Here is a 22,963-nt window from a genome sequence, read left to right as displayed (position 1 = left end):
TGTTAGATATATTTAAGCTTGGAAGCATTTGAGAGTGGACCTTTCTGTAGTTGAAGTATAAATGAACTGTGTTACAATTCTGGCCTAAAACTACTGACTGACAGAACAGTGCTGGTTTAGAAACAGCTGCAGTCATCTGTTAATGTATGTTGCTGTGTTTTGTTTAGGTTATGAGTTACAAATTACATTGGTGGCTTAAAAAGCTGGTAGTGCGGTAACTGTCAGAGTGTAAGATTTCTGAACTTGTACAGGAGTGTGTTTGCAAGAACTCTTTTATTTTTCTAAACCAGTTATCAGATAAAAGATATGACCTCTCCCTGCAAACTGTATTTTACTTAAGAAGTATATGGCTGTCTAAAACCTTATGTGCACTTAACATTCTTTAGAAACCATTTTTCACGTGCAGAGCTTCATGATTCATGGCTTACAAGAAATAGTACAGTCAATTAATACTGTAGCTGGCAATTGTTCATGTTCAGGAAGGTATTAAAGAAGCTAGATGCATGAGAGCACTGTGGTGAGTTAGTAGGCTAGATAAGGCATAATACAAATATAGAAGAAAGTAGAATGTGTTTTAAAATGGGAGAAAATGGCAAAGTTAACCCCTAAAGACCAAACTTTGGGAGGTGAGGAACTTGTCTGACAGTTTTTGAGCGTGAGTTTTTCTTGCATGGGAATTACACAAATCTTTTTCTTCTTGCAGACCCCTTTGCTGATGCAACAAAGGGTGATGACTTACTCCCAGGAGGGACTGAGGATTACATTCATATAAGAATCCAACAGCGAAACGGAAGAAAGACACTAACAACCGTTCAGGGAATTGCGGATAACTATGACAAGAAGAAACTTGTGAAAGCCTTCAAAAAGGTGAAGTTCTTGATTTGATTTTAAGAATAAAGGTACTATATAAAGGAGTATGATAGCTATTAATGCTAAGTAACAGAACAGTTGTTTTATCTCATTCTTGCCAGTGCACATCACTTCATATTCAGGTTGATCCCTTTCCCTGTCTTTCTCAAAATTTCTCTTGGTGTCCAGTGACATTGTTTCATGCTAAACAGCTAAACATTTCTATCCTATAAAGAATTAAGTGAAAAATATTCTGGGTGTTGATGTGAATAAGATCAGTTTGAAGTAGAACTATTTTTGCATTCCTGCTTCTTTCATTGGTGGGTTACTGTTGAAGTAGAGGTCATCCTTGTGCTAGGATGAAAATACTTTATTTTAAAGTAATCCAGAGTTGAAAGACTGTATCTTAAGCCTTGGTTTTTCATTCTTGTAATGAGCATTGGCTAGTTCCTCCTCCATGGTGGCTAATCCTATCTTTGCTTGAATTTACCATCAGCAGCTTGGTTAGTCTCCGTAAGCATTACCAGACATACTCCATTTACTCTCGAAACTAGTGTAGACTAGATCATGCCTTTGCCTTGCTTGACATCAGAATTTAGTAAGCAGCTTCTGTGACAAGATTCAGAATAAGAAAAGCAGAAAAGACTTTCTAAGCAAAATCATAATGTACATTCAGTGTCTTAGAATATGAATGTCTCTTTCTAGAAATTTGCTTGTAACGATACTGTGATTGAACATCCTGAATACGGTGAAGTTATCCAGCTTCAAGGTGACCGGAGGAAGAACATTTGCCAATTCCTTTTGGAGGTGAAAGACTGAAGATAAACATCTTGCAATATTCTGAACCTGTCTGGAAGCAATAGTGTAACAGGTGACCACTGATGTTAATAAAGCAGATGTCCACTCTTCCTTTATGCTTGCAGTCAAAAAGTAAATTGACACTTGCAGCACTTGTAGGATGAGAGTAAACCTCCAATAAGAATCGAAGTGCCTTAGAGTGCATTTACCCTGCTACAACATACTACTTGTTTTCTTGAAGTACAATTCAGGTTCTTTATTTGTAAAATGAAGTGTTTGCAAACAATAATTTTGAGACTGAAAGTACTATAGAGGAAAGAGGCTATCGCCACTCGCTTACTAGTGTAAATCATGGTGGAGAGTTTCTAAACTGCCAAAGACTAATTGCTAGGACTACAGAACAAATGCAGTATCTGATAGGATTTTCTTTTTTTGAATAGTAAATTCTTCTGTGTGACCCAGAAACGTTTCGGAAACAGAACGCTGCTTTCTTGAGGATACACTGTATTTCAGTTTCTTTGATCAAAGTACAAGATTGTGGTAATTTGATATCACAATACTCTACAAACATGTAAGCTTTACTGAAATATGTTGCTTTTCTCCTTTAGATTGGCATTGTCAAGGAAGAGCAACTGAAAGTTCATGGTTTCTAAAATACCTGTACTCTCATGAAGAATCCTGCAGTATTTGGTCTTACCTAGCCTGGCTCTTCTGTGAAAAATGAATCTTTGCAGTGAATGGACTTCCCTGTTATCTGAATGTTTAAAATCTGGTTCAGATTTGCATGACTGTGTGAAATGTGTGGCGTGTAGACTAGAAACACATAAGAAAACTTCAGTAAGGTGGTAATGAAGACAGTTGTGAACTTCAGCACATTTCCAATGGAAATGTTTTAGCGATGATTGTTCAGTTTTACTCTTCTTCATCTGACTTACCTGTGTGAGTTGTCTTAAAATAGTATGTGTTGCTTAAAAAAATAAAAGTTTATTCATGTATTTTCTGGAATATCTTGAAATGCTTTAGCTTAAGGTTTAAACTAGTATAGTAGCCTTGCTACAGAATGGCTAAAACTGTTTTGTGGCAAGTACATCTCAGTGTTTATTGAATAAATTGATAAATCTATGTGATGAAGTATTAGCTAATTAGTAGATTAGCTTGATGCGATCTTATGCTGTAGTGGTAAGACTAGAGCTTTAGATCTCTTGTATAGGCATATCTTGGTAGCAGTGTGGTAAGACATTGTTTGCTCAGTAACTGAATCTTCTCTCCAAAATTTACTACAGTGACTGTAGTAGTAGTGTTAAGTATAATAGGACTAACAGAAGCTGAAATACTTAAAAGTTGCTGTTACTGAGAGCATGTTAAACATATAGGTCTTAGATGCTACTGCCAAAAGATTTGAAGGAAGTACATAGAATTTTGTATATCTTCTGCTAGTGAGTGAAGGAGAAGGATCTTGAGTTGGCTTCTGCAATGACTGAGCATTTAATGTTGGCAAGCAGAGTACTTTAATTAGCTGGTAGTGTTAGCTGCAGAAGTAAAAGAGGGAACAGGCTCTACACTAAACTTTTTTCCAAGTTTGAAAAGTCTTACTGTGATTAATGGTTAACATGGAGGTTTATTGCTGTGGGGTTTGGGTGTTACTACAGAAATATGATTTGGGCTACTTTTCTAGCAAGTAATTAATTTGGTGTTATTTGAAGTTATAATAGTTATAGCCTTGGTATAAAAAAAAATTGTTATATGTTAGGCTATATGTTAGGCTATTGCAGCTGGCTTTCAGCTAATAAACTGGAGTAAGCTGTTGCATGAATTATTTGAATTGTCTTTTTAGAGCCTATTTAATGCAGCTGTGAGCAATGAGACAATTGCTTCTGAAACTGGCAGCAGTCAGTACTTGTAGAAGATGAGATGTGGTGATTTAAGTATGTAAACTTTCTACTTGCTAAATTATCAGATACTTGACCTTCACTTGTGGTCTGCCAAATTTGTCACATTCTTTGCACAGCCTAAACAAAAAGCATTTTATTCTGGAGAACTCCTGGGGGCGGAGGGTAGGGAGGCAGGGGCTGGGGGGGGAGAAGAGTAGAAAAACTTATTAGGACTTAAGTTTGTCTTAAATCTGTTTTATTAATTTAGATTCTCCTGGACTGAATGACCACTAACATTGCCATTCCTGTTTGTGTATCTTTCAAGGAAGTTTAATTACAGCTTTTAGAGCTTGGTTCTAAATTTATCTAAGCCCATTATAAAACTTGAAATCATGAACCCTTGTTGAAGCTTAAGTTTTAAATATTAAAAAAAAATCAGTTCTGCATTTATCCTATTCTGTCCTCCTGATTACAGTCAGTTTGCAGTTGCCCTAAAGATGCATAATGTATTCACAAGCCTTCCAGTAAGCAGAGATTATGTAGGCAGCGTACACTGCTGTAAAACCATACCCTGTTTATAGTTTTTGTAAGAGCTTACCTAATGTGCTGCAATGTTACAGACTGTACTATTCTAATCTTACAGTATAGGGCAGAAGAGATGATTTGAGTTTTAGTCAGCAATTCTTTCCCTTAATCCTTCTGGATGGCTTTAGTGTATAGGACTTGTGTGACACCCCTGGTTAAAGTGGCTCAGCAGCATTATGTGAAAATGTGTATGAGATTGGTATTTAGCAAGTTAAAGAACATGACAGGCCTTTTATAGATTAATTTGGAGTACAGTTGGGGCTACTGTTGCTTTTCATGTGTTCAGGGTTGATTTACAGGGTCACTGAATGTTGCTCTACTGTGCTGCTGTTGCTAGGAAACTGGAAATGTTCTTAGAGGGTTATGTGTATTATCGTAGTAAGGATCTGACATCCTCCAAAGACTCTCCATATATCTTTATTTGGTGTAGTCAGGAGCATGTCCCAAATGCACAGCAACATGAAAGTTGACAGTTGCCAGACCAAAAATTCTTAAGATGAATAAGAGAATATTTTCTTATTCGCTTTCCAGATGTTCCATGCCTACTGTTTTCCAGTTGATATGAAAAAATATCAAAAGAGGATTTATACTTTTTGGCATGCATTTTTAATTTTTGTTACATGCCTATGATATGAACAAGTCTTAACCTGTATTGCTAGAGAGTTGATACAACAGTCTTTTGAAATAAAATGTACCAATGTTGTTTTATGTATGTTTTTCTAAAGCAAATGTATGTTGTTTTATGTATGTTTTTCTAAAGTAAATGTAATTTTATGCTATTAAGAAGTTTTTTTTGGTGTTTTTTTTTTTGGTGGAAGTTAGAAGTGTAACTTAATGGTGATGTATGTGATCCTCTTGTAATTGACCATCTGATTACTTCAAGAGATATTATTTCTTCCTTTAAATTTCTGCCATAAGCCATGTTAACTGACTTAATAAATATTGTGACTTGTTCTGGGATGATCATAATTCTAAAATAAGATGACAGCTCTTGGCTTGAGGTCTAAAATTGTAGGTAGAAGAGGATCATCCATTTTCTTAAATAAGCAAAATACACAATGTTTTAAAATGAAGCCGTTAACGTGTGCTCAAGTTTGGTCTGTTATTTTAGAATGCCTTTCATCTGTGAAATGTGACATCACAGTTCTGAAATTAATTCAGGGACTGATAAAAATATTTTGGTTTATGTTAAACCATCGTTGCTGTGATTATGCAGAACAAAACAGAAACAAACAAAAAACAATCTAGGCTCAATTCTCCAAGCTTAGATTAGCTGAATTCTGCAGCTGTGGTTGCAGGAAGACTGGCCATGCTCCTCAAAGATGGAATTTACGTGTAGCTGTTTGTGGTCCCTCTCCCAATCAGGGAAACAGCACCGTTTGTACAGTACGGAAAGACAAGTCTTTGATATCATGATGGAACATTGAACTCCATGAAAGAGGAGGCACTACGGTTGTGTTGGTAGCTGTCCACCATGTGAACTAGATGGTTGTTCTTTTAGATGGACCCAGCAAATGATGTTAATAGATTCTGATTTTTGCATCAGTATTTATGTAGTAAGAAAGGTTAAAAAATGGTCCATACCCAGGAATCCTGAAAAAATCGACTAGCGGGCAACCTCTGTTTTAGAGGAGTTAGTCTCAGCCGCTCTCCAGAAGAGAGCTACTCAAGTGGTGGGGTTTCTTCCAGATGAATGACAGGCTGCACTTCAGTAAATATTATAACACATCTGTATTTGGTAACACTGGTGAAAAAGATGGCCCTGCAAACTGATACTTGTTTGTCCTGCAAGGACTACCAGTCAGAGCAGAGATCTGGATTAGAACTCGAAGCCAGAACAAAGCCACTGTACAGGTTCCTTTAGCAACTAGTAGCCTGTAAATCAATTCATAAATTCTTCAAGAGAATTTGAGAAATGAGTATGAAAAAGGTCATGGAATACTGGGAAGAGTATTTTCCTTCCTTAACTACCTTTTCTTTAGGTAAGAATTTGCAGTGTTATAGAAAAACGTGTCTGCTAGTGGTTTTACTTAGTAACGAAATTCTGTCAATGGTGCTCTGTTTGAAAGCAGGTGAGCACTGGATTCCTCACCCATCATCGCTTTACTTGGCTTGCTTGCTGAGCTATTTTTGAAAGACACAGGGGCCACTAGGGGGAGGGATGTCTCCTGGGGTCTTCAAAGTGTCTTCCTGTTAATAAAGTGAATTCCAGTGCTGGCTCAGAATAAAGTCAGGATGAAACCATTATTGTTCAGTAATGCTGTGGAAGATAAGGGGCATAATAAAAACAGCACGTGTTTCTGCAGAGGGAGAGAAGGAAGGTGGTGCCTGTACCTTGTTTCCAAGCAAGGCAGTGCAGAGCCCTTCAGGTTGCCCCAACCTGAATCCTGTAGCATCTGCTGCCTTGTGTTTTGCACTGCAAGGGAGCAGTCATGTGGTTTCCAGGCCTTAGCTGCTTTTGTTAGTAGTCAGCCTGATACATGGTTGTGTCTCTGGCAATAAATCTAAAGTACCAGAGTACACTGGTGAGGGCACGTGATACCATCATGCAAAGTAGAACTGCTACTGTGGGTAAGTCACTGTAGTCCTTTAATTACTTGTTGTCTTCGTCATAAAGAACATGTCTTAACTTCAGGGCAGTGCCCTCTGAACAGGGAAACTTCTCAGTTCTCCACTGTGGAGATTTGTGGAGGATAAGGGGGAGAACTGCAAAACCAGAAATCAGCAAGGCCAACATCCATAAAAAGCAAACAAGAATCTCAGGACATAAATTTATATGCAAAAGCAGTCTGTTGCTAGCAGCTGCCTGTTGCTGGATGAGGCTGCAGGCAGTGGAAATGCAAAGGAAATGTGCTTATCCAGTTACTTAAAGTGGCAATACCACTTAGCTGTCTAGAGGCTCTACAGGCTATTAAGCAGAGAAGGTGATATGTTGCCTGGAAATTGTTGTCTAGACTGTATCCTTGGCTCTGTTTACTCAGTGGATTCCATCTCCCCACTCATCTAAATTGCAGGACGTGATCTCTAATCTCCGATTAGTTTCCAGTATCTTACCAGCTGTATCTAAGTTGACTTTAGACTGCTAACACTCGTGTTATTAAGGTATGTTTTCAGGAGGAAGGCATTAAGGATACTTTAAAAGGAAAGCTTAGGTGAAAAAATTGAATATAAAGAGGCAATGTGAGAGTCCTCCCAGTGCATGATTTGTGGGGCTACATTTCTGCAAACCAGCTATAAGAGATTTCCTGCTCAGAGAAGTTCTCGTGCTTATTTCAGTGCCCTAGATCATCCCCTAAGCAGTGCTTTTTTACAGATCTCCTCACAGTAGACACAGTGTGGGTTAAATAAGCTTTTGACAAGGCTGGTGCAACTGGTGCTGCTCTTGAAAGTGCCAGGAATGTGCAGTCTGTGTCAGTGCGCCAGGCTGGGCCACGCAGCTGTGCTTACCAAGTAGCACAGCTGTGTGTTGGAAACAGCAGAGATGGCGAAAACAACCAATTGCAACTTCTACCTTCTGTAGTGGTTTAGTAATCTGCCAAAGTAGCTGCTGGGAGCAAAGGGGTTGACTTTTTTCACAGTGCCCCCACAGGCAGGGATCAAGACGAATTGTCCTAAAGTCATGAGAATTGGACAGATGATATTTTCCAGATCACATCTCATAGTGATGGTCCTGGCAAAGCATCCACTGTTTTTTATTTTTCAAAAATTGACTTGACTTTTTTTTTTGTGTGTTACAAAAAATAGTTTCAAAACCAGGCTTGTAGCAGTCAAAAATAGCGTGCATCCAAAAAGCCTTTGTTGTTTAAGAACGAATGAAATCTGTATGTGTTGATTAAAAAGTGTTCAGTATTGACAGCTGATGTGTTTGAAGTAGCATTCTGCGTTGCAGAAATGTGAGCTGACTTCTGTGGTGTGTGTTTCTGCTGTCCACTTTAATTTGGACCTCAGCTGGCACAGCTCCATAAGCTCTGACCAAAAGATCTAGTAAAATCACCATCTTGCCTCTTTCCCCACCTTCTCCACACTGTTTTTTCACATGAGCTGATTTAAATACTTTGGTTTGGAACATAAAAACCCTTGGTACGTGTTTAAGCACTTCTTTTAATTTGATGTCTTTTTCTGATAATATATTCCACATTTCCTCCTGTCATCAAAGAGACGCTGTACTTTTTTGGATTCTCTGAAGGGGCCAGGCATGAATTAGTGCATGAATTCTTTTGTTCCCCTGCCTCACGAAGAATCAAGCAGTCAAAATTTACATGGAGAAATCCAGAGCAGATATAGACTGTACAGTCTATAGACTGTACACTGAACTCCATGAAAGATGGAGTACACAGAGTCTGTTTTTAAGAAGCTAGTAAGGAGCTAGCCTATATGTTTTCTGCATCTTTGGTGTGATTTATTATTACGTGGGTGTGTAGTGCATTTTCTGTCATCCTATTTGGCTGTTCCCTGGCTATGCTCTGGAGCAAGTCTGCCTGTTCTCCTAGTAAAGAATTGGAGGCACAACGGGAAGATTTGCTGCTGCTTCAGATTTGTTCCCACAGGCAATAGGAACACGACTCCTTCAAGCTATTCAACAGCACAGACTCAAGTCTGACCTCAAGCCGGGCTACAAGGTGTTCTGTATGGAGCCACCATTCGCTCTGCTCCCCTGCCTGCACCTGTCAGTTGTGTCTTGCCATGCAGATAAGATCCCCAGGTCAAGACCCATGTCTTTGTCCTGTGTAGGTGAAACACCAAGCACAGTGGCTATGATTCACCACGGAACTGACATGCAAAGGTAATGAGTAAATGGGTAGTCAAAGCTATGAATAAATCGATCCAGCTATACAAAGCGACTTGCTTACTCTGTTTCCCTCGAAGTGTTTCCATCTTGCTGATGACTTTCTCTTTCCACATGCTTTTTCTTAGTAATGAAATACCTTCATCCTGCACGTATACTGTGTACCAGCATGAAATATTGTCTGTCAGTGTCACTTCTCTGGTATCACTTTATGAAATTAATGCTAATGCACGTGAGCTAAGGACTGGGCCTTAGGGAGTATAATGCGTTAATCCTGCAAAACATGAGGTTCTTTTTCCCCAATCTATATTGCAACTGTCCCCTAAGCCATTGGCTTATTTAAGGTGTGTAGGTTTTTTGTCCGTTGTGTGCAATAAATGTGATTGAAGTGACTGACAACAAATAGCTATTGTAAGATCACAGAAAAAAAAGTTTCTGGGGGGAGATAGGAGTCTCCTGGCCTTTTTTTTTTTTTTCAAAAGCAATTAAATAACCAGCCTCTATCAAACCAACCCGTTTTGTCAGCTTGAAATATGTTTTAAGTAATGTTTATGTAAATGATCAGCTTGTTATTTCCAGTCTGTATCCCTAGATGGCACTGAAAGACAGCACATGCTGAGCATGGTGCCACTGAAGCCAGGAGAAGTGACTGCAAAATTTAGATAGGTTTAGATAGAATGCAGAGGAGGAAACTTTGCTAAAATTCACAGGTGGTTGCGGGAATAACCTTTGTGAAACTGTACTCCAGAAGAAATTTCTTCTACCTGAGAGGGATAGGAAGAGAAATCTGTCCTTTGATGTACCCCTTCCCTATGGCTACTGCCCATCATCTCCTAGCTCAGTGCGTGCTTGCTGCAGTGCCCTACACACCATGCACAAGGAAGAGAGTCCCAGAGCACCACCTCAGAGAAAAGAAAGGAGTCTACTGGTAGAGACGGGAAATGACAGCAATGTCTTCATTACAGGTTAGAGTCAACTAATGGCACGGTACCACGGAAAGAGGCAGACTTTGTGCATCTCTATGAGTTTCCACCACCCCTGACTGCAAGCCAGTTCTGGGATGTAAACTGCCAGGAAATTACTTGCTGTTGGAAGAAAAGAGTCACTTGTCCAGTTAGTACTCTTGGGTTTGCAGGCTCAGAGAAGTGCTGGTGTTGGGAACTGGGCTGCTGGACTGAGGTGGAGGAGAGGAGCTCAGTGCAGTACAGGGGAATGGGAGCAGCTGCGTGCCAGACCCATCTGCCAACAGGAAAGAGTTGTAAGGAGACAGCATTGCAGAAGCAGTCAAACCCATGGCAGATGTCAGCAGAGGCCCCACTAAGGATCAGAAGTTTGTGTGGCTGACAGCCCTCCCCATTGCCACCCCAGGCTGCTGGACCCTTAAGGGTATTTGAGAATTTGAGTGTATTTGAGTGGACCTGGGTCTGGACAGTGCCTGAGGGGCCCATTCCTCTCCTAAGGCTGTAAGAGCTGGAAGTAGCCCATTAAAGCTGGGGTCCTTGAACAGTCAACACTTTGGATTTCAGTGGGTATTTGCTCTTTAAAAAGGAGTCTGTAACCAGTTTCTGACATCTGTAAATGGCTTTTATTAAAACTGTCATAGAAGAGAAAAATGTTCTGATTTGATGAGTAAGTGTTGGACAGTACTCCTAGGGCTTTGGCAGAGAAAGCATAAAAGCCATCACCATGTGATCTTTTAGGAAGCTTGTTTTTTTTCCTGAGCTGAAATTGTACAAAGAGTGATTTCTACTTCAGCACTTGATTTAGAAGCTGCTATGAATCAGTAGCAGACTTTTTCTTGACCTTAGCAATATTCAGGTGAATAAATGGATCTTTGTAAAATTGAAACCTCCCTTTTGTATATTAACTTTTTTTTTTTTTTGAGGCGGAGTAAGAGGAGGAGCAGTACAATGACTTTATGAGATTACAAAATTAGAAAGTACATTGTGTCCATGAGATCAGAGTTTCTGAAACTCTGGAGCCAGTTGTATCAAATGTGTAGGTGACTTGCATCAAGTGAGAGCCTGGTTCAGATCACTGGGTATGTGATTGCAATATGTGCCATGCCAGAAGATAGCACAGATGTGCGAAGTTATTTCTCCAGACAAATTTGTCGGTAACTTAAAGCCCATTTTCTTAAAATAATGTATATATATATGTGACTATTTTTTCTGGTCAAAGCAGGAATGCTGACCCCTCGGCTTGGGAATTTTAGATGTTCGTGGACTGTCTTAGCATACATTATAACAACCGGTGTCAGTGTTTGATGCTCTCAGGTCTTATGGTGGGATGCACTGTGATTTTGTAGGTCATATCAACCAGCGTCACCATTCAACAAATCCAGATACATCACTGAGACCTAATTTGGGAGTGTGGGGAGGAGAAAGCTCTGGATTGATACAGAAACATGACTATATTTTTGGGTCCCTGATAGGCAAGATGGGAATAGGCTGTTCACTGCTTATTCCTCACTCAAGCAAGCAACCACAGCTTTTTGGGCCAACCATCAAGCTAGCTCAAAATTAAGTTCACCATTCCTCCTGGAGGTATTTGTTAGTCTGCCTTTGCCTTGTGGTTGTGCTGTGGGGGACTTCCTGGTAGCAAGGTAAAAAGTGAATATCCCAGCTGAGTTTACTCAACTGTAAACTCGATAAACTGGACTGGAAAATTTTTGGTTTGTGTTTGTCTTTTTCTGTGTGAAAACAATAGAAAAATATTCATGATCAAGTTGATAGCTGGGTCAGCAAATGTTTGAAAATTCTCAGCTGTTATCTTTGGTGGCATATTTCACTCAATTACAAATTTCAATCCCATTCCTACAGGGCAGATGTCCCATAGCTATAAGAAACAACAAAACAGATGACAGGTGATGTTGGTGTTGCACTGTTTAAAACCCTGAGCTTCTAGTCTCTTTCTCATAAATGGGCCATGGGAGGAGAACTGTTCTGCTTTTTACTCGTTTGTTCATTGCCTGATTTGCTGCTAAAGGGCCTGAACTTCCAGCATGCACTGCTCAAAACCACAAGGAAGATTGTCCCAGGCCTTCTTGCATGACACCAATTCTGGGTTTCTGAAAAGCCACAAATGACAGAAAATTCAGGCTCACAAGACTTCAGGTTGGTCATGGTTTGCAGCAAAGGCATACTATGCTGTTTTTACTTCCAAGGCTGAAATGATTTGTTCTTTTATTTTCACATTCCTTCCCTTCTGTCTGTACCCTGTTAGAGCACGGTGAAATTGTGTATGAAAGCAAAAGTGAATTGTCTGGGAGAAATATATTTTATTTTCCTGGGGAAGTGGTTGAGTGGGACTATGGTACATAGAATGAAAATTCCCACCTGTAGGTTCATAAAGCTGAAAATACAGGTCTGTGTTGAGTGCTGCTTTCCAGAAGAGGCACTTCTCTGATGCACCTTCTCTGAGTTGCACCTGCCTTGAGCTAAGACCCTTCAAGCGAGAGCCTGAAGAGGCACAGACGTATGCTTCCTCCCTTTGCTGAGATTGGTATATGAAGTGTAGCCCAGGCTCGGTGATAGAAGGAAAGAAATTGGCACCACTCTGGCACCAGCCAGAGAAATTTGGTTGGCTCAGCCTCCAAAGACTTGAAAATACGCTCCATGAGAATGATGTACTACCCTCTAGCTGTTTTTCCTGCTGAAGGACCCAATTCTCATCGCTGATGAGATCTCAGACCACATCTAGTAGACATAAATAGCTGTTTTGGAGGCTTGAAATGGAGTTCTGTTAGGCATTGTTTCCATGGACTAGATCTGAAAGTCGTAATTTGGTCAGATTTTTGAACAAATACCTTTTGCAAGTAAAATTACATTCAGTTAGTAACTCAGATGCACAGGATCAAAAGTGTTTTCAGAGGTAGCTTTTCATTTTATCAAATTTCTAATATTCATGTCATTTCTTAACCATCCCCAAACACCCTTCCCCCAGCTGTTCTCTTTACAGAAAGAGTAGCCTTTTTTCTTCCTTCCTTTAGAGGCAGGGTTGGAAAGTGTGGGAATAGAAATGTTGTTTTTGCAGTGTTACATTGTTTAGAAGGAAGGAATGTGGTATTGAGATATGCTTACAGTGATAAGAAAGCTCAGCAGGTGACCTCGTAAATGCAGACAACCAGACTCCTTAGAGCAACCAGGTAAAAATCACTATGTTAAGTCAAGCCAGATAAGGGGAGAAAACATTACCACCTCAAAAACAGGCCGGCAACTGAAGGCCAGGCATTGTCTGTGAAGCATCAGATAGATTGTGAACCTGGATTACCCACTCCAGTGGGGAAATAGGGGAGGGTCCTGTCATCAAAAAGTATATAAACTGTGTTTTGGAACTAGTAGGTGCGCTTTCCTGCTTGTGGGGCGCCCGCCATTGCAATCGCAAATAAATTACTACTTCACTGAGATCCTCGCCTGAGCCTAAGTTATTGGCTATGGAGTGTTTCTCACAAAAGGATCTGCCAAAACACAATATTCATCTGATTGCCTTCTTCCTTTGCTACCTCCTTCAAACCATGATCCTCCGTGCCCCCTCCAGCAGCAAAAACAGAGTGCCAAAGTGACCTCCTGCTAGTGCCACAGTGGTGCACAAGGCACCACTGAAATCCAGGCTTTTGAGGCACAGGGCTGGCTCCATACGTCTGCAGGAGCCTTTCCTGAGGAACCACTGAGCTAGCTGGAAAGGCACAGGGTTGGCATTTGTATATTGATGGAAGGCTAGAGGCAAGAAAGGGGTGATGGAATGGGGTGGAAGGGAAGAGCTTGGTCATCTCTGCCCTTCATACATATTCTGGAAGTGCAAGATGAGTGTTTCCTGGACTGAATAAATACATCTCTTCAGCATTAATGAAATACTTCAGTGTAAACAAAGTTTCACTGTCCACCCCCACCAAAGAAACCACATAATAACAGAAGTAATCCTGCATAGCATGAGACTTCATTGGATGAAACAGCTCAATTTCTATTTCTGCTCCTACGTAGTTGTGACCCACATTTCTCAGAGGTGAGTAATTGAGGAACAGTTACTGGTAGTTTAGCAATAATGTTTAATGAGCTGAAAAATGATCTGTTTGTAGGAGGATTAATAGCCCTCTGCATTAACCTCATGTGGGTTGGTAAGTGAAAAGAAAAAATGTCTTACAGCATTGTCCTGCAGCTTTCAGTCTTCAACTTTCAGGATGCGTTGAAGTTTACCTCCCCATCTAGGCTTGGAGTTAGTTGGCAGTTGGGGAAATAGCAGAAAGAATGGAATTAAAGGGAGTATTCCCCAACATTGACACTGCAGGTGCAGTCTGTAGTCACTGTTGTGGTATGGAGAGAGCGGTTTATATCACCATCCACCACCACCACCCCATGAAGTACCTTTTGGAAATGTGCATGTATAATTGTTATAGTAAAGCATACGATCTACAGACAGCATGGCATGACAACTGGTACCTCCAGGTATTTGCTCTCCAGCATTAAATAGAACTTCATCTTGTGATTTTGCATAGGCTGAAACAATGAAGGCTTTCATTTCAATGCCCAAGGAATGTAAAAAGCCACCTCTGTTGCAGAATTCACCAATAAAAGAGAGAGAGAGATCTGGAAGGGAACTGAATGACCTATTTCTAGGTTTGTACAATGAACACCTTTGATCATTTATCTGCATGATGAGTTGGCTTTTCTACAACACACTAAATAAAAAGTTGGTCTGGCAAGAGGGAAGAGATATGACTGTGGCGTAACGACCACATGGACACCAGGGTTTCTTTAGGGATTAATAACTTCAACAACCACTTTAATGAGGACAGGCTCGCTTCTTATACCACTATCTCTACCAGCAGTACTTTCCCACTAGCTATTCATTGGTTAACAACTTTGCCTGGCAACAGCAAACATTTAGCAACTTCCATGTCTTAACGGTTGGAGAACAAGCAGTTTGAGACAGCAAGGCATCTTGTGAATCACCCTTCTTTGCTCCTTCTAACTTGTTTACATTCCTTATGGCTTCATCATAAGAAGTCCAATGTTATCACCAGCCACAGGGCTTGTCAACCCCCATGACGATACTCTTACATATGACAGTAGAAAAATGGGCATTAGAAGCATGGGCTTCTTCCCCACCAGTAAACATACCAGTAGATCTCCAGTAAACGTGTCTGGAAAAGCTAAGCCCACACTGACTGTCCTCCATCATTCACAGGTTTTGTCCATTAATTGAAACCCAAATTCTCTTTCAGAGCAATGGATGCAACATTGGATTAAAAAAAAAATACACAACTGTTTTAGGTTCCCAGATAATTCATTTCTACAGCTAGTGGTGGATGTGATATTGGTCTGTTGCAACATTTCTTTAATCAGCCCAATTCTGGCCTTATATTCCTGCCAGGGTTTAGTGCAGTTTCCTTTCTACATGTCTTAATTTCTGTAGCTTTGTGTTCTATCAGTTATTGCTAAGTAAAATTAGACTGCAATTTAATTATAACACAATCAGCAGTTCTGGTCAATTAGAATGAGCCTTAAGTGCCATGCAAATTTATTACAGTAGACAACAATGCTGAAAATAAGCACTTTGGAGTCTCTAGAAAAAGGACACCCCTGTGCCTGTGCAGTCCCGTCCAGGCAGTTTAAATTCAGCATATGCAAGATACAGGCGTGCACTTTCCCTGCCCTTTGCCAAGATGTGGGATAGCTGAGCCCAGTTCTCTTCTTTGCCAAAAGCAAGGATTTTATGGTCTGTTGTCTTTGGTGGCAGTACCAGATGACATTTTCTTCTGCCATGAAAAAGGAAACATCAGGTGCTGGAGCCAGAAAATACCGAAAATGACGGCCAGACCCTAGTACCTGAGCAAACGCAGTCGGTGCACTTGACCTGCTTGCACTAGCTGGTGGTCACAGGGGATGCTGGCATTTGCAGGGCCCTCAGACTGCAGGTAATGCTGCAAAGAGCCGAGCAGAAATTAGCTGGCAAGTTCCTGTGCCAGGGCAGGGGACTTGCCTTGAATCTGGTGTCCTGCTGCCACTAAGTAGTTTAAAGAGAGTCAGTGATCTAATGGTGCTACTCCATTATACTGTAACAGCAGGAAGTTACGCAGACTGCATAGACATTAGATGGCAGTAAAAACTGTGCTTTCCAGGGGCTCATTCAGGCAGAAATGGATATTTCAGCCAGGCCACAGTGGGGGAACCTGTTTGTGGAATGAACCTGTTTAAGTGAACCTGTTTGTTTCTCTTTAAGGCCTGCCATTGCTAGCAGGTCTCTGTGAAACACTGCACTGCCAGGAATTGTAAGCACACCAGAGCAATTGCCTAAGAGATCACCATGGACTAATTGCTCAACCAAGATCATTTTAATTAGGCATCTAATAAAAATTAGTCATCTAATAAAACTATACGGAAGGACTTGGGGGATATTTTAAAGTGGTCACTGAATGCCGGTGGTAATTTGCTGCAGATGCAAGGAGTAGCTAGTGAATGTCCTCAGGCAGGGTTATGGGTGCATAACTCCGGAATTGTAGGGGCTTTGAAATTTCCCTCTGTATAAAAGGGATGCTTATTGAATTACTGTTATGGTTGTATGGTATGATGATAGCTGGCCCAGAGGCATTACTGTAGCACTCTCAGGTTGAAGTTTTACTGAGACTTTGAAAAACATACACTCAAATAGAAGGGCAAATGTGTCACATGGTCTGCCTTGTACATGGGGAAGGGCTTCTGAGCAGATTAAAAAAAAAAAATCTTTCAATACCATATAAGCCACCTGTTCACTTAGCCACGGCAGCACAGCAGAGCTAACAAAACCAAATGTTGTCAACTCAGTTTAATTGCCATGCTGGTAAGCCTTGTAGTGCCTCTTAGGGTTTCTCTTTGGTTTTAAGTCAAAACGTCTTGCGAAGGCAAATGAGTATAGAAGATTTTGATTCTTTTGTTTACCCGTTTTTGTTTTAGTCCCTCTGCTTGAATGAATGAATTCTTGATTGAACTTAACTACCTGGAGGCTAAGGCATAGGCATAGCACTGAGATGCTCCAGTTTCACAAGCTATTGCATGTAAATCAAAAAAGGATACTTTCCCCTGTAGTTATAGGGCCCAATGACTATGTCTGATCTAGTTTGTGCCATGCCTTGAAGCCTGCACATGTATTTCGGTTCAGCTGAAATGTGGTGCCTTATTAAGTTGCAGTCTCATGATCATGCATCTGAGTCTCCAAAGAAGAGGCAAAAATGAGACATTAAATCCCTCTGAGACAATTTTATTGTTGTTTGCATATATTTTTTTTAAAGTCTACCTAAATGTCTACAGTGCCCACTGCGGTGGGTGTATGGCCGTACAGGTTGAGAGAAAGAGGGAGGACCAGAGGAGCATCCGCTTCTGAGATGGGCTCAAGCTTGTGTGGGCCTCTGACTCGCTGCCCAAGAGCTCAGCAGAGCCTCTTTGAGCGGTCCTGCCAGACTGGGGCTTGTAGCTGGTTGTTCTAAGTGGGGAGATTTTGTTCAGCCCAGACAATGTCATCTACTCTCCCGGCTGTCCGATCAGGATCTCAAACCAAAGTATTTCAAGGTTTGTTTTAGGGATTGAGAAGTTTGGAAGCACTTCATATAGGAGAACCCTTTACACCGCCAAACACATTATCTGGCCAAAAGGTTGCAAAGCTCCCTTTTTCCAGAGGGCTATCACACAAGTTTTGTGTGTTCACTCACCTCTGGCAGTGCATTTTCAATACAGTTCAGCAGGAATTTTAATCTGTCTGTTCATGCTTGGGACAGCATTTTCTGTTAAAGAACACACACAGAAACGGGCATTTGAACACTCAGATGCTGCAGTTTTCTAGGAAAACAAGCCTTGAAAGATTGTTACCAATGAATTCATGACTTGTTCAGGGTAGTGAAAGGTTTTTAGCTGTCTGGCCCTTAGTGAACTAGATGGGAGTAAGCAAGCTCTCAACATTTGCAAATCAAGCCTTCAAGTTTTTCCTCTGAACCCAGTGCTTCAGGCTGCTCAGACAAGGCAGTTGCAGAAATGCACTTTTATACCTGCCAAAAAGCCCTAAAATGGGTAGCCAGAATGACCAGATGGTGATGCAGTTTGTGCAATGTCCCTTGGGGAACACAACTGGTTGACACAAACCAAGGACTCGCAGGCTCCTCTTATCTGTGCTGTGAGGTTCTGGGTGCCTTTATAACAAGTCTCTGTCTGAACCCAATCTCAGAGCGAAACAAGGTGAGATTTGTGAGAGGCACACAAATAAATGAGGCATGCAACTATTGTCAGTAATCAGTCTACATTATATATGGATTTTAAAAATTCAATGTTGCTTCTTGTGTTGGAGAGCTCCAAACTGAACGTGTACATCTACTTTTGTTTAGCCAAAAAGATTTTAACTTGTGACATCTCTTAGGAGAAATCCCTGAATTTAACATACTGTTTTCTGTCACTGAGGTGCTGGTTAATTTATGTTTGCCTTGTTATTATGTTTTCCTCAAGTACCCCATTAAAACACATTCAAGTGGTAATTAGCTTCCTGTGTTATTACTCTGGTTTCAAGCAGCATAAGTCCAAGTCTTCTTTTCTCAGCTAGACCCATCTCTGTATGGCAGAAAACTGTTTCAATATCCTTAGGTATTGCAGCAGGACAACTAGGATAAATAGGAGTGCATATATGGGAATGGCCTAGACATTAAATATTAATGTTAATCAAAAATGTAGCAGCAGGAAGCAAAAATAATGGCAATTTTTAGTCATAGGTGTCCTGGTGTTGTTTTGCAGAACAAGTATTTCTGTTACCTATACTTCAGGTGTCCCTTTTGTGTTAATGAGACTCTTTTTGCTAAGAGCTAAGTGTTATGGGCAATGTGAGCAGAGAATAAAAGCTAGTCCCTGCCTGAAGGGCTTCCACTCTTACTGGATATAACCAAAAAAAAAAAAAAAAAGGGAGGGGGGGTGTGAGAGAAAAGCATACAATTTACAGGCAGAAGATTAGGAAATGAGTCACTAAAAAAATGAGTCACTAAAAATGGAACTACTTAATATAAAAGACTTACACTGAGATCTCTTTAGCTTGCTCCAGTGTTTTCCTCTTAAGTCCATATTATCACGACAGGCATTTAAAAGTGCATGCACTCAATAGAATGACTGTACAGCTCTCCCATCCAGGAGTCGGAGTTGAGGCAGACGTTTTCTCTTGTTTAAATGTGTACAATAGCCACCAAGTGTGTTTTAATATAGACAGTAGTAAGTGGATCTTTCCAAAGGATTAGAACAGAACAAATATTTAGGAGGGCACATTGATTCATTACCGGCTTCCGGTGAGATGATGTATGAAGGGAACATGAAGATCAATAAGACAAGCCAAATGAAAGAGCTTGAGATAAGCAGCAGGAGACGAAAGAAATCAATGCCATCCAGCTACTGTGATGGTAAAACAGAGTCCAGAAGAGATCATATTAAACTGGTAAGTCACATATTTCAAATACCTGTCTGTAACATCATCTATGACAATATAACTGCAACAGGGATCGGTGTCAGTATATTTTTACAATTAATTGCAGTGAAATTCTTCAGATTCCTAGTCAACTTCTTCTACTACAAACTACCACAGTAAGTTCATGTCCATGACAAGACATGTTTTCCAAAATAACTTTTATATGTTTCGCATAGGAAGATTTATTGATAGATCAAATATTAACCTGCCTTTCATAACTTGGAAAAAATAAGTCACATCAGGAATAAAGACATTGACTATTACCCTATTGTTGGCTGTTGGTGTACACAGATAAATAATATTTATCTGAAGACTTTTTCTCAACTTCTTTTGCATTTATTCCTCACTTTAATTCTACTGTGAAAGTGTACAACTTGGTGATGTGAGAGAGTGAAGGCTCTTCTTATTTCTTTTCCAATTTAGGATTGTATCACGCAGTACATTCTCCATATCCGACAATAAATACATAATGTGGACTGTATTTTTTCCCAGTGTTTCCTCGCTGACCATGGGTTCTCTAACTTGTTCAACCACTTCTAGATCCATGCCAAAGCCTTCCAAGGGCATCCTTTCACTGTTGTGGTATTAGAATTTATTAAATTCTGTTGGTATATTGAAACCTCTGCATAAATAATTTTTGGACAAATCAAACATAGGCAAACCATGGTTAAGCTGAGCTCAAAAATGTATGAGATGGAGACAAAGGAGTTGTAATACAATTCTAATATTTTCAGGAGGCAACAAGGAACTGCTCCACAGCCCAATGAAATAGCTTAACTAAGGCTAAACCCACAGCAGCCCTTGCACCAGCTGTCCAGGAGGCCTGCTGTTGTAGAGCTGAGGTGTTTTACTAGCACTGTAGACGTTAGAGACCTTTGCCTATATGGAGATATCTTCTAGTGAACAGGAAATCCTGAGGACATCACCATTTTCGCACAGGTCTGACTTTTTGGGTTTTTTTTGCCACCTTTTTACAGTTTCTGAAATCAGAGTTCAACACACATTTCTTCTGACTGTTCCATACTCTGTAACATCTCCAGCCATTTATAATTTTTTAAAAATTACTCCAACCTATGGTTTAACAGCTGAAACTAGTGAAATGTCCTGAAAACCAAGATGTTGTCTTCCTAGAGTCTTGCAACAGAGGAATAACAAAATTCCTCATGTTTATTATATTCTTCTCCTGAAGTCTGTAACTGCACAGTTTTATGCCTGATTTATTTCTAACACTTTTAGCGTTTTTCCCTCCCATTGGAATCTAGCTGGCACTTCTTCCTCCTGAAATGTATTACCTTGTATTTTTCTACACTGAGCAATATTTTAGTGCCTAGACATAACTTTTCTGTAACAGCTCCCTCTCTGCTGCCTTCGTTCCAAACATCAGAGGAATAAGTGCTCTTCTGCACTAAGGTTCCCATCTGGAGATGCACCGAAATTTTCTTTGGAGCTCACCTTTCGAAACTTAGCAGAAGTCTGGCTGTAGTAGGCTAGTGACTCCACAGCAATGTTTGAGGTGCACCCCCCCCCCCTTTTTTTTTTTTGAGTTTGTAATGCAAAGTACTGGAAGATCTATTCATCTTTGTGCATCTTTTGCATTGCTTATTCTTCATTTATTTACTGTTTATGTGCTTACAGTCATTAACTTCCTAAGGAAAACAAAGACATGCTTGCAACATTACTTTAGAGTACTTGATTTCTCTGGGGCAGGTTTGTTAAGTTTCTTTGCATTCCCAGCTTATCTCTTAGGGGAGAAAATATGTAAGATTTATTTTGGTGATGTAACTGATTCAGTCCACAAAAATGGGATTCGTGGCCTCAAGCGCGCAGCTACCAGGAATCATATTTCCTAATGCAACAACTTGGTTTTCAAAAAAACATAGAAAAGTATATTCCTGCTGGATTTCAATGAGAGCTCATAAATTTTGAGAGAATACATTTTATGAAAATATTGCACTGCATAATAACCTTTGTGAATAATTAGATTGTACCTTAAACACTTTTTGATGAACACTTTACAAGGAGACACAGTTTTCCATTGCAAGGTATCAGTGAAGGTATTTTTGAGGAATTCGTTGCCATTACAGGTTTGATGCCTTTTCCTTTTGTGTTAGGATGCTATTTCATTGTCCAATTGACAACATTTCCAAATATCACCAGCAAATTGTCTTCCTGTAGTTATAGACTGATTAAAATTGCCTTTTTGGTATGTAGATGTAAAAATAATAATTTACCTAAGCAAGAGGAAAAGCATCAGCCATTCCAAACAGTTCTTTAAAATCGCTTTTCCTTTCTCAACTGCCTGAATAATGCAGTTCCTCACATTTTCACTGCTATAAACACAGCTGCATTCCAAAGTAACTGCATTCATTTCAGCTGAGTTACTCTGAAGTGGTGCACCCTAAGAATGGGACAGTACCAGTGAGACACGAGGAAAAAATTGGGATCATTTCCACCAGCAAATGCTCACCATTTGGCAGTGGAGCTGAGATGTAGCATTTACAGGAAAGTTAAAGTGAGAAGAGCTCTTCTTTGGAGAAGGTGCATCTTTGTGTACGTGTCTCAGCTAAACTCATCTCCTGGTGACATTTGTAAATCTAACTATGCCAGATTCAGTATGAGGGGACCATATGAAAGTCAGCTAATCTTGCCTTTCTGTTCAGTGGGGACTGTATGGTCTCCATGTATTTTAGGCAATTGTCTGACAGTAAGGGGAATAAAACTTTGCCTTGCTGTTTTACGCACCAGAAGTCAGCTATTAGCGATTCAGTATTTGCAGTCTCCCATCTCATGCTGGAAATTTACAGGAAATGAGCCAAGTCACAAACCACCCCTATTTCTATCACAGCAAAAGTAAGACGTCCCTCACTTCCTTCTCCTACCTCACGACTGCATCACTTACTGAAGACTGAGAGGATGGCAGGAGTGATTCAGTGTTCCCAGCAAAAATCATCTTTTCAAGAATAACTTTTGAGTGTGAATCTCCTCACAGGAGCTGTCAGAAAATAATTCATTGCCCTTAAAATAAGACATCCCTCAACCAATCCTCACGCACACACAGGGTCTGCAGTCTCCTAAATCTTGCTGGGTTTTACAATACTTCAAAGAGAGCTGAGACATGGCAGAGCCAAGATCCTGAAGCTTTCAGGCCAACCAGCAGGACTAAATAGAGGTAGATAGGGAAGTGTCCAAAGTCTAATGAGTCCATGAATCTCAGAAAACCCTTTGTTACTAGCTTGGTTGGTTGCCAGAAATGTCTTTGTTGTAAAAATCTGACCCCACAGTCAGTATATCTAGTATTTCTAGTCAGTATCTCTAGTATTTTGGCAAATGAGTGTTTTGCTGTCTGCATTAACAAGTGGCCTGAGTCCAGAGTCACTCGGAGACGTTTTTACAGGGTGGAACAGGAGCTCCTCTAAGTCTCACAGAGGCCAAATAACCAAAAGATCAGTTGCTTTCTTTCCCTTTCCAGAGATGTAGTGCTTTTGCTTATCAGAAACACATACATTTGTTCATGAATTTATTATCAAATAGTACAGAAAAGGGCTTTCTCTGAGGCTCGTTCTCAACAGAGCAGAAGAGGCCCCACTCATCAAAATTAGGACTGTAAATC

General features: G+C 40.3%; 1 protein-coding gene across 2 annotated transcripts in view; it reads left to right on the top strand.

Moving 5' to 3' along the window:
- EIF1B (eukaryotic translation initiation factor 1B) overlaps positions 1-22,963 on the top strand; it is a 42,066-nt gene that overhangs the window by 1,408 nt on the left and 17,695 nt on the right. The window contains exons 2-4 of one of the 2 annotated variants that reach the window (XM_040546882.1): positions 704-867; positions 1,555-1,656; positions 2,256-5,179. In XM_040546882.1, coding sequence (XP_040402816.1) covers positions 704-867; positions 1,555-1,656; positions 2,256-2,300 — 311 coding nt within the window. In that variant the 3' untranslated portion in view covers positions 2,301-5,179. Of the gene's footprint in view, positions 1-703; positions 868-1,554; positions 1,657-2,255; positions 5,180-22,963 lie in introns of those variants that run through there. The other variant, XM_040546881.1, reaches the window with a different exon arrangement.

Source organism: Cygnus olor, chromosome 2 (assembly GCF_009769625.2).
Source record: "Cygnus olor isolate bCygOlo1 chromosome 2, bCygOlo1.pri.v2, whole genome shotgun sequence".
NCBI lineage: Eukaryota > Metazoa > Chordata > Aves > Anseriformes > Anatidae > Cygnus > Cygnus olor.
This window is presented reverse-complemented; position numbering and strand designations above follow the sequence as displayed.